The 15,348-nt window shown below is 38.7% G+C and overlaps 1 protein-coding gene across 1 annotated transcript in view; it reads right to left on the bottom strand.

The window, feature by feature from the left end:
- WWTR1 (WW domain containing transcription regulator 1) overlaps positions 1 to 15,348 on the bottom strand; it is a 40,572-nt gene that overhangs the window by 18,591 nt on the left and 6,633 nt on the right. Inside the window, exon 2 of the mRNA XM_074547601.1 lies at positions 1,486 to 1,622. Within this exon, the coding sequence (XP_074403702.1) occupies positions 1,486 to 1,622 (137 nt within the window). The remainder of the gene's footprint in view (positions 1 to 1,485; positions 1,623 to 15,348) is intronic.

Below are 15,348 nucleotides of genomic sequence, written 5' to 3'. Positions count from 1 at the left end.
ATGTTTGTAAGTGCCTTTGTACAATTCCCAGCAAATATTGCTGAAAGAAGTTTATAAACCAAAGCAACTAGCTTTACAAAACAAAACATATTTTCCTCCTCTTCATAAGAAGTACAAGGAAAACACATGTGTTAGCAATTGGAAGTGCAGACCAGTGTGTGGACCTGAAATACTTAAATATTTTTCTTTTAAGAAGTGGCACATCTTCAAAAGAAAAACTTTTAGTTCCTACAGTACAAAAAAAAAAAAAAAAAAAGAAAAAAAAAAGCACTAAGGCGAAAGACAGAGGCACAGGGCAGCACACAGGCCCTGCCTTTTGGCCATGGCAATTTAAAAATAGAGGCATTCTGCTGCAGCACTGGAAACGACAGTTACAGATTTTAAACTGCCATGTCAAGTATTCAGGGGCTTCAGTGTTCTCTGCAGATTTCTGCAATCTTTCTGTGTAATTCCTCTGTGTGTATGTTTTCTGGACTAAATAAATATGGATACTGAGCAGATTTTTACATACTATTCCTAGTGGGAAATTCAATCACACATCTGAACCACTATGCCAAGAACTGCATATAAACCTCCACAAAAAGTAGAACCCCATATTTTACATATATATATATAAATATATATATATATGTATGCAGGGTGCTGAATGAAATACAGACTGTATTTAATGGGACAGATTTTGAAGTCTGTAGAAATACCCTTATTGGGCACATGAAATATCTTCAGGAACAGACTTTTCATTAGGTATGAACTTTTATTTCTAATCCTTTGAATCTCAAGAAAGATCCTCCTCTAAAATTCAGTATACATGTGTTTTAGTCCAGGATTTGGCTTTCATTGACTTCCACTAATAAACTGAGGAGAAAAATGTTCTGTTCACTGTCCTGATTTAGGGTACTGCTGTTTTTTAACTAGGGACAATGCAACAGATGTTAACATAAGTGGAGGAGCTGGTATGAACAAAACCCCTGCTGTCCCATTCTCACCTTTCAGCCATTCCAGCACTGCTATAAACAGACTGACCCACATGCAGCTGTGTTTGAAGCCACAGCAGAGCAACTGTTAGCTTCACCACGTGCTGCCACACTCCGCAGATACCCTAACCTTTCAGATGTTTTTGAAATTTCTCCTGCAGATATCCACTCTCACATTATGGTTTGCTACTGCCCACTGAATCTTGTAATGCAACCAACACTCTTACTGCATATATGCAAGCAAAGCAGTTGATGAGCCAAAGGTAGAAAAAATAGAGGCTCTAAAATAGACCACAAGATGTTAGAACTTCACCTCAAACAGTACAAATTCACTTGCTGCCAAGTCTACAGAGGGGAAAATTAAGTAAATGAAGGGGAGAACATACTGTTGGGTCTGACAGCAGAATCAGAGCTACCTTCTTGAAGCAAAAATTACTTTGACAAACAAATCAGAAGGTGTCTCTCCTATCTCTTTTGTGTTTTCACCAGAGAGCTGCCATCCAGTACTCACTGAGATTTGGCTGAGACATTGCCATGCTCCTCTGTGGTGCCGGCGTGGACGTGGCTGCAGGATGGTGGCTAACGTGGTTCAGTGGCTGGTTCATCGGCTTTCGAGGGTCTTGCCATGTTGTAATTTTTTCTATATGGCTGAGAAAGAAAAGATACAAGCTTAACATAAAATATCTGGTATATTATTTAGAAAGTTAAGCATAAGGTCATGAAAATCCTATTTGGTTTTCTTATTCCACATCTGCCCTTGTCATCTCACCCTCGCCCACTTGAAATTATCTAGTATCTGCTTGCTCACTTTTTCTTCTGATCTTCTGTCCCTGCTGCTCTAATTTCTTTTTGTTCTACTGCTGAATAATTACTTTTATTTGAACAATTGAAAAATTCTATTGTCGTACTGAAAATCTGTAGTACACACTCATCTTCAGATTATTTAATTGTCTGAAAATTGTTTACTCTTGTCCTACCAGTCTTTTTCTAAATACACAATGTATGGCCATTCTTCACTCAGCAATGGTGATTTTCCTGAATGTTGAAGAGACAAGTATTTGTCTTGCCAAATCCAACTGCTTTCTTGCTTTCCACATTATGAAAAGTATGTCTCCAAGAATGCCAGCAAATATTCCCACTATCAAACCAGGCAGATTACAGCTTTATGACAGCTTTATGTGTAATCACCAATTTCTCTGTAAAGGCACTAAGAGTTTTTATTGCAATGTAGTTAACAACATACCTACCATTTCAGCATGCAAACTCTCATAGACATGCATTCTCCCGAAAACAGTGGAGTCATGCACAAATCCACATAAATTTTACAGTGAAGTAACAATAACAATGATCCCTGCGAAATATTTTTGGCCACAGAATTCAGTGGTAAAAGAACTATGGTCTTGTTGCAACTGAAAGTTTACACTGAAATGCACCTGTTTTGTAAGAAACTTAACAGGACAAGCATTTTAAGGATGAGCATGTAATTCTATTTGAAACAAGAAAAGAAAAAGGAAGTGTGTTGAAGCAATCAATAGTCTACTGTCTATCAGGGGATTGCCTGGCTTCAAGCCCAACCAGCCAACCAGGTTCTGTCTGTACTGGAGTGGGTTCTCCTCTATTAGCTCTTTTGTCACAAAGAGGGAAGTCTTTAAGAACAACACGTCAAGAGGCATAAAAATTTAAACATTCTGTGTCTGGAAAACCATTTTGATTCAACTTTCATAAAAGATCAGCCTAAAATTTTTGCTGAGCTCCATCTTACACTTATCATTGCTTTTGCAGACCCCAGTGGCACGGCCACCACTGCTGTCACCACTCCACACCCAGCTCATCACCAGACCAATTCCACAACCAAGTTTCAGTCTATATTGTGATGCACATCTTGGGTATTACCAAAAATAGTGTGAATTACAGGAAGTTAAAAAAGAAAAGAACATAGACCATTTTTTAAAGAACAGAAAAATGTGACATCTTTATGCAGTCTGTAGCCATTTTCTTCTCCTAATATTTTGCATTTAATGTACAATTCTCAAATGGAAGATCACACTTTTACATGATTGTTACTCAGCTTCAAACTGCTAAGCCACTTCCTTGCTTCACAGCTTCTAGAGTATTTGTTATTATTCACAATGAAACCACTCACCATTGCTTCTCTCTAGGATTAAAACATTTAATAAATTAAAATTTACTCTCCCGTCACTGTAAATTTTTATTAAATTTTAGCTTTTATTCTCTTTACTCTTATATTTCAAGTATAAGAATTCTTGCATACAGTGCATGAAGTCACAGAGCCTCAAACTTTAACAATATCTTGCCTCATCTATAATATTGAAATAGAACTATGTAGATAATTAAAGAACTTCTACGACTTACTTCTATAACTTTTATAAGATTCTTATTTGAGGCATATTCCAACACATGACGAGGCAGCCCCAAAATCCATACTAAAGTTCTCACTTTCAAGTTTTTCATAAGCAATTTTTGCATTTCTTATTATTATAAATCCTAATATCAGAGCTGGCCATTTTTCAACAAGGTCTTCATTCATAAACAAGCAGAACAGAAAAGCAGAGATGTCCATTTTAGCTTCTGTTTCTGCATCACGAGTGATGAGACTGACTGTATGCAAACAAGAATTTTGCATGTTCCAATAAAATCAGGGAAAGTTAAATATTTACAAACTCAATGATAAAAAACCTCAAATGAGACACACAAGAATCTGACAAATAGGACAGAGAACATGCTACCATAACGGCTTCTCCAGCCTGCTCAGATCATGGCATTCCCACCCACAAAGCCCTGCAGGGCTCCCATACAACAAAATTGTATCCCAACAGTCGACCCTCATTAAAGAAAAATTAAACCAAAGCTCAGATGTAAACAGCTGAGTATTTTACTCAGACTTCAGGATTCTGTTCCACCTGTTGCACCTCAGCCTTTTGTTAAATGCCTCCTGTTTGGGTGTCAGTCTCCTGCTTTGAAATGTCAGCGTTCCTCTGGATTTGTGCTGCTGCTTTGTCCTGCATTTTGTAACTGCAAGGCTCTAATCCCTGACTTCCACTGCAGCCTTGCCAAGACATCTCAGTCAGTTTGAATCAGCAAGCAGCAGCACTAGGGACACCAATTCTCTTCCTGCTTCTATGCTCTCCAACAACCAATGTATCTCAGTGGGCTCTATTTTCAGACATTTTTATCATGATTTTTTTCTTGTTTGTTTTGTTTTTTTCTGGTATTAGGAAATTCAGAGCAACTTATCTAAAAAGGTTGTAGGGGAGCTGAGAAAGACAAACTGATTATTCTGTAAGTGCACTATCACCTGAAATAACACAAACATGGAGCTCGACCAACAGCGTGGAGCTTTTTTGGGGTACTTTACCCGGGCTTAAACAGGGGACTGAGTGTGGGTTTTGCGAGTGAGCCACATCAGAGTGAAGCTGCTGCTGCTGAGTGGGAAGCTGTGACTCACCCAGCACAGCCCCAGCTCTGACTCAGAGCCCGGCAGGGACACGCTGCTCACCCGGCCTTGGAGCACCTCCAGCCACCCAAAGCAAAGGTTGGGAAATCTGTTTGCATCTCCTGCAGCACAGCCAAGGCATTGCCCAACCTTCTCTTTGTCCCTCTGCTCCCTGTCAACAAAAGCAGCACACAAAGAAAGTGTATTGGAAGGCAGAGGCCATTCACACTGCTCTGACACTGTGTGATGTGGAAGATACGCCTTTATACAGATGGGAAGTTTTTTAAATTTAAGAAAATTACCTCAGGGACACAACATTTGATTCTATTGTCTGAGTTTGCTCAGGGTACTGCAGTGCAATTTCTGGTAAAACTACAAGCAGAGCCAAGCCCCACACTATTCCAGTAACCACCACCATGCAGGATGCAGCAGCCAAAGGGGAACTGTGTGCAAACTCACAGAATATTGGGCATCTGTAAAAGTCTAGAACCATCTACTTCTTAAAAAACTTACCTCTAGTATTCTTTTTTATGTGATATTTTATTTCTTACAGTCATAGGTAAGGAAAATGCAAGATGCGAACGGGAATGATTTTTAGCTTTAGAAACAATTACCCTATGTGCACACGTCCAGTTCTCCCAGGAACTAATGGAATTTGTGAGCATACATGACACTGCACTATGAAACTAGCCTAAATGCTTACCAGTTACACTTATTGGGACATTTAGAGAGCTCCAAAGCCACTGCTCACCAGGGAACACCTCCTCCCTAAGGATGGCAGCAGCAGCGGTGCCACTGTCACACCCTCGCGGGCCCTTGCCCCTTTGGGTGGTGAGTTTGGCCAAGGGTAGGACCAGGAATCTCTGAAGGGGATCAAGAGGATCAAGAAAATGCTATAATTAGGTGGTACTTCACAGCAGCTCATGGCAGCTGTTGGGACTGGTGGGAGGACTGGCTGGGGGTGCCACAGCAACTGTGGCCAGAGCAAACACAGCCTGTGCCCCTCAGCACTGCCCCTGCCTGTCCCACCAAGGTCACCTTGTGCCAGCGCCTGCCAGCTCTGCGGACCTGGGCATGCACTTCTGTTACTGCCATCCTTCTAAGCCAAAAGCAGGAGGCATTTACTGTTCACTGGAAATCAGTAGGTGAGAAACATTTTATGTTACCTCTTATAAAAACACCTGCACATATGCTATGTGTTTTCCTGGATACTGAAAGACAATTTGTGAACGAATGCCTCTTGCTGGGAAAGGCAGGACGTGGTCCAACAACTGCATGAGAATTCAGTGTTCTGTCCTTAGATGCCTCCCTCTGCCACGCTGCTTTTCCCCTTCTCTCACCATAGACTGGAAAATTTCAAGAGTGAAACTCTGCTCTCATTACAACATGAAAAGACTTCATGGAAAGTACAGCACCATGGCCTAATGTTACTCATGCACCTGTACATTTGATAACTTTAACTCTTTAAGCAGACTGCAGCCATGCCTGTGATGTAGGAGTTACCTTCAAACACGGAAGAGACAGTCACTTCTCCTACAAGTGCTTGAAAATCCTACAATTTCAGTAGGTCACACCAATTTTTATGGCTTGTAACTCGTTTACTGCTCTTTTAAATTCAAACTTAAGTGGAAATGGGACTGAGTTAAATTATGATCTGAATCACATCCTGCTAAAGACAATGAGCTTCACGCTGGCATGAGCCCACACAGAAAACGTTTGGAGAAAATTCTTGGTTGGCATCAACAGTTTGCATGCCAGACTGTGCAGACAAAGCATCAATGTCGTTAGGTTGGCACTTGTCTCAGACTTTTTTCAGATTATATTCACATTACCCAACGAGTGTGACATGGAAAGTTTAGCACAATGAACACAACTTACTCAGTGCTAGCTTCTCTTCACTCCCTTGCAGTCGTGCATTGTAATACCAGTTACTTATCTAATCACACGCTTTTTCTGGAGAGCACCTGTCTTACTCACTTAAGTGCATTTCACTATTCAAAGGCTCTGTTTCTGATGCACTATGAAGTATTTTCTTAAACTAACATGCAGCTTCATCCCAAACCTACTGCCAAATTTTCAACCTCTGCTCTAGTGACAAGTGTAATAAACTATCTCTAAAAGATATTGAGAAAATCCTCACAGTGAAACTTCAGACATCTCCATTAGGCTTTGCAAGGCTATCCCCATTCTACAGATCAGGGGTACAAGATATTTAACAGTATTCAGCACTTTCAGGGAGTACTTTGAAACACCTAGCCCCTGAATCTACAAAATACGTATTGCTTTTATGTTCAAAATCATGCTGGTTGTTTCAGACACATCAACAGACTGATCTGCCTGAGCCTGCAGCCCCATGTGAAGAAAATGGAGAAAAATATTTGAAAAGAGGAGGACAGGGCCAGGCCACTGCTCTCAACAGTGCCCTTTAGCCAGGACAGCATCAGCTGTGAAATGGCTGGGACAGCATCAGCCAATTTCACAGTCAGCTCTCTTTTCACAGAGAAGGAAAAAGTGGGAGAGATTAACAAAAATCTACAGCAGTATTTTCATTTTACACCAAAATCAGACACCAAAAGTCACATGCTGTACTAAGGTTTTAGTGCACCCAGCGTGTCCACAGCTGCTGCAAAGCACTCAAGCCCCCACAGACACCTCAAAACAACCAAGGCTCAGCCCAAGCAGCTGCCTCAGCAACTTAATTATATGCCAACATTACTCACTGTTAATAAGGAACTGACAAAATTTTGCCTTATTCAAAGCCAAAATGTTAATAATATTTTGCAAAAAATCACGTACCCAGTATATACATGTGAAACTAAAATAGCTATTAGGTGGAAGAGCTTAGAGATGCATGCTCCTGATTCCATTTCTGCTGTTCAACAGTTGGGAAGAATGAGAATATATCATTCCTTACATCACTAAAAGCACACAAATATAAAATCCAGTATTTATCAATCACTTTCCTTTAGAGTGCAGAAATTAATAACACTCAATAGTTCGGCCACTTGTTACTGCGGGAGTTCAAGTGATGCTCTGCAGCACTCCAGCTCACAAGTTTAAGCTAATCAAATTCATGGCACTTGCTTTTTAGACACCAGTAATGTTTCATGAAAATTACATGAAGCTTTTACAAGGAGCTCCAATGTAATTATTAAACTGATTGAACCATGGACTTTGTTCTGCTGTTGCGTATTCATCCTCATCTCTGATCTTGAAGCTGGAACATTACATCTGTATTTGAATATTTATTACCCTATGCTAAGTAACTCCTTCTGTGAAGAGAGTTGCTCTTTTCCTAAATTAGTTTCAGCATAATTTGCTGTGAAGAGAACTTCGAGAATGTCCTGCTAAGCTCCCCTGTAACTGACTGATTCCATTGTTGGTGTACATGGAGGCCTTAAAAAACATTAAACTAGTTATACAAATGGAAACAAAACACCCTTTGAGTTCTATTGACAACTTAACCTTTAGAATTTGGATGAAATCCCAATTCCTGAGAGAATTAAAAAAAAGGTATTGAATGAAGCTATTATATAGAACATTCTTAGGGTTTTTTAAAGTATACAGTATATAATAGCATTAATGCATTTGTTTACATGATGAGTGCCTGTAGCAACTCATATTTAAAGACATATTATGATTTTATTAAAACCTTGTTTATTTTATTTAGGAGAATATGTAGCAATTTGAAGACAAAGCGTTCTTTTGTGAGCGATACATGACATTTTCAGATGTGTGCAGTTTCCGAAATTGTTGAACAGGTTATAAAATGAAAGGTTCTATCTGTCCTCTACTTGAGCTAGAGGGCTATCACCAGGTCTTGCTGTGAATGTCTCACTTTGCCAGTATAAAATCCATGTCAAAAAGGACCATATTTATGAACAATCAGGGTTTGCATACATAAAACTTAAATTGGTGCTGTCTTGTAACAAGAATGGGAGAAGTGGCCCAACCTAATAAACACTCCTTGACTACCAAGGTGGCATTTCTAGACAAACTCCTGTTATTACTTTAACATATTCTGCATTCTAGTAGAAATGAATGCAAAAACAAGAACTCCCCCTTCAACTACACAGTGCCCTTAAAAGGACCCATTAAAAATCTTCCCCAGGCAAGAAAAGATGGTAGTATAGAAAAACAACCCACAGCAAAACAGGACACAAAATACCTTTGAAGTTATAGAAAAAAATACCTAACATTATATTCTACTGCACTGGCCAGAGGCAGAGAAATGCATGATTCCACAGAATTTAGTCTCAGAATTCTCCTCTGTAATCAAAGTTTTTATTTCAGGTTTTGGTTTCTGAGTCTGTCAGAAAATTAATGTTAATGTTTCTGTTAATTGTGCATTTTGGCATGTTCATTAACATAAAAATTAAATTCACTAAAAAATAAAAAAATTAAAAGAGGTTTTGTTCTAGTACTGGTGCCTTTTTAATCAGAGATTTTAGAAGGTTGAATTAATTTTCATAATACCAATAAGACTCTATTTTGCTATTTAACTAACAACTGTGCACTGTTTTTCCTTTGTAATTTGAATAGTTACTTGCTAAGAGCTTCAGATCATTGCAATATATTCAAGTGCACGTCTGTAAAAGGTTTTTGTTGCAGAAATAAAACTATTTTCTACTCTGTAAGTTGGCCCATCTGCAATCCTGCCTACCTTCTGATTTTGAAATCATACAGAGAACAACATTTCTTCAAAAGAAAACAAAATACTGTTACTGCAGTCTCTAGAGTTTCTTTCCACAAATGCACAGCAGTTGTTCCAACTTTTTCCTATGACGAGCTCCTGAACTGCTTGGTCAGGATTTCCAAACAATAACACAGACTGGTTTGAGGAATACCTTTGCCAAACAGACAATCCTCCATCACTAGAAACTGAACACTGGCTCAAAATACACACATTTGTGCAAAGCAGTTCCTGGTACTGCAGCTCTCAGTCAGAGATCATTCTCACAACCTCAGCCTTCAGGTCAGTACATTTATTAAGCTCCAAAAAGGCCAAAATAACTTCTGTTCACTCAGCTTCACAGACAGCAATACTTATGTTTTATATGAATGCCAGTAGCTACAGCACAACAGATGTGCAGAGCCAAACTAGATACTAATTTTTTAATTTTTTTTCCTTCCACGACCCAAATCCCTAACTCTTCAGACCAAGATTTACATCTTGTAAATAAGACCTTGGTCTGCCAAAGAGCAAATGCAAAACATAACCAACTAAACATAACCAACTAAACATATTGATTAGGCAACAAATTTAATTCAATGTATCACTGACATAACTATTTAGATGAATAAAATTATTTTGGGTCTGTATTTATCTACCTCAATAGTGGTTATGAGGTAGATAGAATTATTTAAAATACCAAGCCGCTCAAATCTCTCAGTATTACAGAAAATAATTTGTTATTGAAATATCATCAGGAACAACTTTGTGACTGGTACCTGTAAACACTGAGGTTTTATTCACTTGCTTATGGTTCATAACACTTCCATTTCCACCCAGCCACAAATTGTGGTTCTTAGTCCCTGCTATCCTTTTAAGTGTTATATGATGCAGATTAATCACAAAATCATAAGAACCATTGTTGTTAAAGTTAAATAAACAATACAGATTTCTTTTCCATGTGCAGCATGTACATAAGGACATGAACACATGATTACTTGATGGAGTTGTTGTGCCCAAGCATTTCTGCAAGGTCTGAAAAAGCTTCCCCTCGGGTCCCTGTGACCCCCAGCCAGTGGCACTGGTGACATCCTGACACCGGTCTGGAAAACAGCCAGCACTGCTGCTTCTGCTGCCCTCCAGCCCAACCCTACAAACCCAAAACCTTCAGATCTCATTCCTACAGCAGAAAAAAGGCTCCAGACACCCCGGGCAGAGAAAGCAGCTATCAGGATGCCTCTGGCATTTCCTCTGCAAAATAAGTTCAATAGGAAAAAATCTGCTTCACTTAACTGAATGCTGAGACAACCATGACCTTGAATGCATCAGGACTTATCTTACTTCCTCCATTTGGGCCATTTAATCACTACTGAGAATACAGCAAGGAAAACAGAAGATTCAGGAGATACATAATTCTTAAACAGACAAAAGGTAGAAAAGAATGTTGCCCTCTTTGTAAGTCCTCAGAAGGTGAGGAAAAGGAAAGCAATCAACCAAACTCAGCTGCTGGAGCTAATGGATGTGGAGCATGGCTCTTTCCTCTTCCCTATAAGATTAAGAAATCCATTAGGACTTCTGATACTCAAACACACCCCTCCACTTTCAGGGCCTGAAGAAATGTCTGATGGATTCTATGCAAATAATGATAAAACCCTGCCTTTTATCAACATCAACTTCTCTACTGTTCCCTACTGCCCATTTAGAGGGTATCCTCACAACATGGAAAAATTTCTATGGCTTCAATCTTCTACATGGCATGTGCACATAAGAAAAATCCCATTGCTTCTTTCAGTGGAGTCACAAGAAACAAATTAAAACTGGTCAAACTTCTATAAACATCTGTTGGTTTATCTGTTTTTATTACCCTCTTAATTTTGAAGATCAGCTTAGAATATTAAGAAAAAGGTCTAAAAGAAATGCTTCTTTTCACAGTCAGTACTAGTTATCCACTTCTCTCTGTTCACACAGCTTGGAGGGATGTGCTGCGAGGGCCTCAGCACCTCACTCTAAGAGACAAAAATGGGATCAGGTCATGAATAACTTTTTCAGAAGCTTCTTACAAAACTCTGACTCCAAACATATTGGTTCCAGCTGTTCAGAATTTTAATACACAAAGGTCAGGAGATGTCCTACTTGGATTATTTTTTTAATTATGATTCATGGTGGAGGTGATTAGCTAGCAGATGAATTTTTCTTGGACGCTATTTCTACCTTCCATATGAGCTGATTAGTTCCCATGGAAGAAAAGGCAGGACAAATAACCACACTAATCGCCAGAGTTCAGAAAGTTGACCTTTTACTCAAATCTCAAAACTAATGTGTATCCAGGAAATCCTGCCAGACAGTCACTGTTTGCAAATGGTTGGGAAACGTGATCATTTGCCATGAAAAACAGATGAAAAGCAGGAGCTGGTTAAAAGACCAAGTCTTTTCTCAAACAAAACATTTTCAAAATAAAGAAACGATGTCTCAAAACTGACAGTTGACCTGAGCTTAGGAAGGGTGACAGTTCTGCACTGGTGTTCTCTGTACATGAGAATTTAAAAATGAGACCAGAATTTCAAATAAGATTTAACTGAACATAAGGAATTAGTGTAATTTCTGGCACTGCAGTAATATTCCAATCAAACAGAGTCTATTTGAAAATAAATATTTTCAAGATTGAAAGGTTGACAAGCAAGGCTTCCCTTAAGCTCAGAATAATGTGTAAAAATATCAGATGTTTAGCAATGTAGGTGCATCTTACTGATTTCTAATGAGGTGCAAGGAACACGTGCCTGAGGATTACTGGTATGAGAAGATGGGCACAGGTCACAGGAATACACTGTGCTGTACTCAAAGGGAATAATGCTGTGAAAGGGAGGCAGCACAAATCCCACATATTATTAGCAAGTCAAATGCAGTCCCTAAATCTATTTATTTAGGAATGTAAGAGAGTGACTGATCAGGCAATGCTTAGCCTAGACATTTAACAGGGCTAACAAATACAATTTTGACTGGGGAGTAGTGTGAAGTGTGTGTGTGCATATGGAGTGGTTGGAGAAAAGTGCTAGCTACCCTCAGAAAAGATGTGATTTTTTTAATAGTAAAATGTTGTATCATGTTGTATCATAGTTGTATCAATACTAAAATGTTGTATCAATATCTCAACCTCATACATCCCAACTTCAATCTCCCCATTTGGTCTTTTCTCTTGCTTTGAAAAGTATTTGTGCTGAGAATCTGTCAGACCCAGCACAGCAATACTGAACAAGGGCACAGAAAACATCACTCACAAAAGTGCAGAGGCTGCTGCGCTGAAACTGCTTTCATCTGAAGTTTTCATATGAGTGAGTGTTTTTTGGGTTTTGGTTTTCTTTTTAACAAGATCATCTTAAATTGTTCTTCACATGAGGTCCAGATAGTATGAGAAAAAACAGTGAAATTCTAATATCCCTCAGAATCTAACAAAGAGTTACTTCCAGTTTGCTTTATACCTTTAGAAATTACATTTTAGGTAACAGCATGCATTTCTTTTCCAGTCTGTCTACTTCACAGCTTCCTGTTTTTTCTAGAAAAATGAATCAGGCATTTGTTTCTCTAAGATAAAAAAAGACCACTGAAAATATTGTTCTAGTAGAAGCCATCCTGACAGAAAAAGGAAATGTTCATGAGACAATATCCTCAGTAGAAGGCATGCTTTCAGTAAAGTAAACCGGGCAGTACCACAAAATGACTCAAATAAATGCAAACATATGTCTGTATCTGCAGGAAAAGCAGCACAAAATGGAAACTGACAGCGCTTCTGTGTCTTAACTGCATCCCAGTTTGTTTTATCTGCAAACTTGTCCTCTTTCGCCCTTTATTGTCCAACTCTTAGTTACAAGAAAGATCTGTCATGATTGCTAAAAAAACACTGTGTAAAAACCTCAACATTTAGTGAATGTTTTGAGCAGCATTTGACCATAAATATACACGTAAACACCAGGATCATTCCAATGCCTAAGTTTTAGCAATTATTTGACAAGAGAATCAGCACAGGAGCTGCTTCCTGGAATGCACCTGAAACCACTTGCGCTGCACCAGAGTGCTCCTCATCTCACACTGCAACACAGAACAGGGACTGGCCGTGGCAGCACAAACCTCAGCCAGATGCTTGGCCACGGAACATCGTGCCAAACTTCCCAAGTAATTCACAACATATATATAACTAAACGGAGTATATGGAATCAAAGTTAGATCTTCCCTTTGTCTTCAAAGAAAGACTAACACAGAAAGAAAATAAACATAATAATGTGAATTATCCAGTCACTGCGGATGACCGTTTAAAATAAGATTTCTTCATATATTTGCGCGAGCATTAGCATGGTTAACGCCAAGAGCTATTTTTTCATTTATGACTTATGGACTAAAATTGCTAAGGTTTTTATAAAGTTACGAATCTCAAACCAGGAGCTCTCCTAGCTTTGAAAAAGTATGTTTTGTAACATATATACCTTTACTGACTAGTCTCACTGCTAAATCTTTAACAAAACCTTAATTTCTTCTACATATCAATAATTTACTACTGCACTTTCAGTAGGTTATAAATAGTCTCATTAGAAATCTCATTTACTCTAGTTATTAAATTTTACATTATCTGCTCCTTTGCAGTAGCATAATTTCATTGATTTTGCATTTCCACAAAGTCTTCCAGTAACAGACAAAAAACAAAATGCAAACTATAGAACACAGAATAAAGAAGTAGAGCCCCCCCACCACTTATAATAAAAATTAAACTTTATCTAATATTATAACATACTATTGGTAATGTCAGGGCTGAGAGAGACAATGATGGCAGCATCTGTGAAAATAACATTCCATGACTGGAAAAGTCTTTATCAAAAGAATGGCTGTCAAAGCATTATACCAGGTATATATTATACATTATACCAGGTACATCCTCTGCAGTGTGAGGGGATGGCAAGAGTCCCTGGCATCACCCCTCCTGCTGGCGAGGCTGCCATGTCAGTTAGAGCTGCAGTTTGCAGAGACAAACATTTATTCAAAATGAAAACGTGATCCACTATTTCCTCATAAACTTCACTCACATCAAACTTTCAGTTTTGATATGCCAGTACAATTCAGCCTGCTTTATACCTTTAAATTACATTTTAAGTAACAGTAGGCATTTCTTTTCATCATCTTTTCTTCATCATTCATTTTGCTTCATTTGCAAAAAATATTTTACCCAATCTCTGAAGCAAAAGGACTTATATTTCTGTTTAAACATATACAATAGAATGAGTAAAACATGAAACGGTAAATGCAGTATCAAAACCAAACGTGAAATAAAAAAAATCTTCTGTGAAGAATTCCCCCACAAAATTCTGTTGGTCAGCTCCAAAAGGCTAACCTTCCTAACCTCTTCTGCATTCCCCACAGAGCTGCACGATGATGCCCACACAGCACAGGTTTACTGCAGCACTCATTTACTGATGCAAAGCCTGCTTTGTTTGAGTCCAGAGACACCTAATGCAGGTGAGGGCTCTGGCAGGACGGGCATCCACAGGATGGAGCTGCCTGTGTGCTCTGAGATAAACCACATGGAGCACATGTCAAAATTAGAAATGCTGCTTTTGTTCAAACAGTCTGACTAAGCAGACAATCCAAAGCCTTTCTCATATGGCAGTCACTTCTGTTCGTAAAGCATTTGAAAATACAGGATTTTAAGAAACTTCTAAAACAACTTTGCCATTTCTACCTTAAGATTACAAAAGGCTGCTTAGGCAAGCAAACAAACACCCAAGAATTCAGTTTTGTTCTTTTTTTTCTTTCATTATTTTTTAAAAAAGGTGATTTGCAGCCCACATTGGTCAGATGATCTTATCCGGTGAAGAGACCTTTGGAAATATGGTCTGAAAAGCCAACAAACCCCAGCTGGGTAAGGTGCCTTCCTTGTACATATGTACATACCTCTATGTGCTTTATCTCCAAAAGCCTTTGAGGAGTTGCTGTAGTTTGTACAAAATACAGCCAGCTTTTGCCAGTGGTGTACAGAAGTGTATTCAAAGAGCAATCTGCATTCTTTTCAGGGATTTTGAACTCCTGTTGCTGGCAGCAATGAATCAGGAATCACCAGCAACTGCCTGTGATATTTTGGTGATAAAGTCTGCACTGATCCTTGGGAACACAAAAGGGTGTAAAAGCTTGCATGGTGAGAAACAACATCCATGAAGCAATATTTTATTACTGTACACTGCCTGTTTGAATACACAGAACATTTTTCA

Source organism: Zonotrichia albicollis, chromosome 9 (genome assembly GCF_047830755.1).
Source record: "Zonotrichia albicollis isolate bZonAlb1 chromosome 9, bZonAlb1.hap1, whole genome shotgun sequence".
Classification (NCBI taxonomy): Eukaryota; Metazoa; Chordata; class Aves; order Passeriformes; family Passerellidae; genus Zonotrichia; species Zonotrichia albicollis.
Note: the sequence above shows the minus strand (reverse complement) of the source record. Positions and strands in the feature narration are given on the sequence as shown.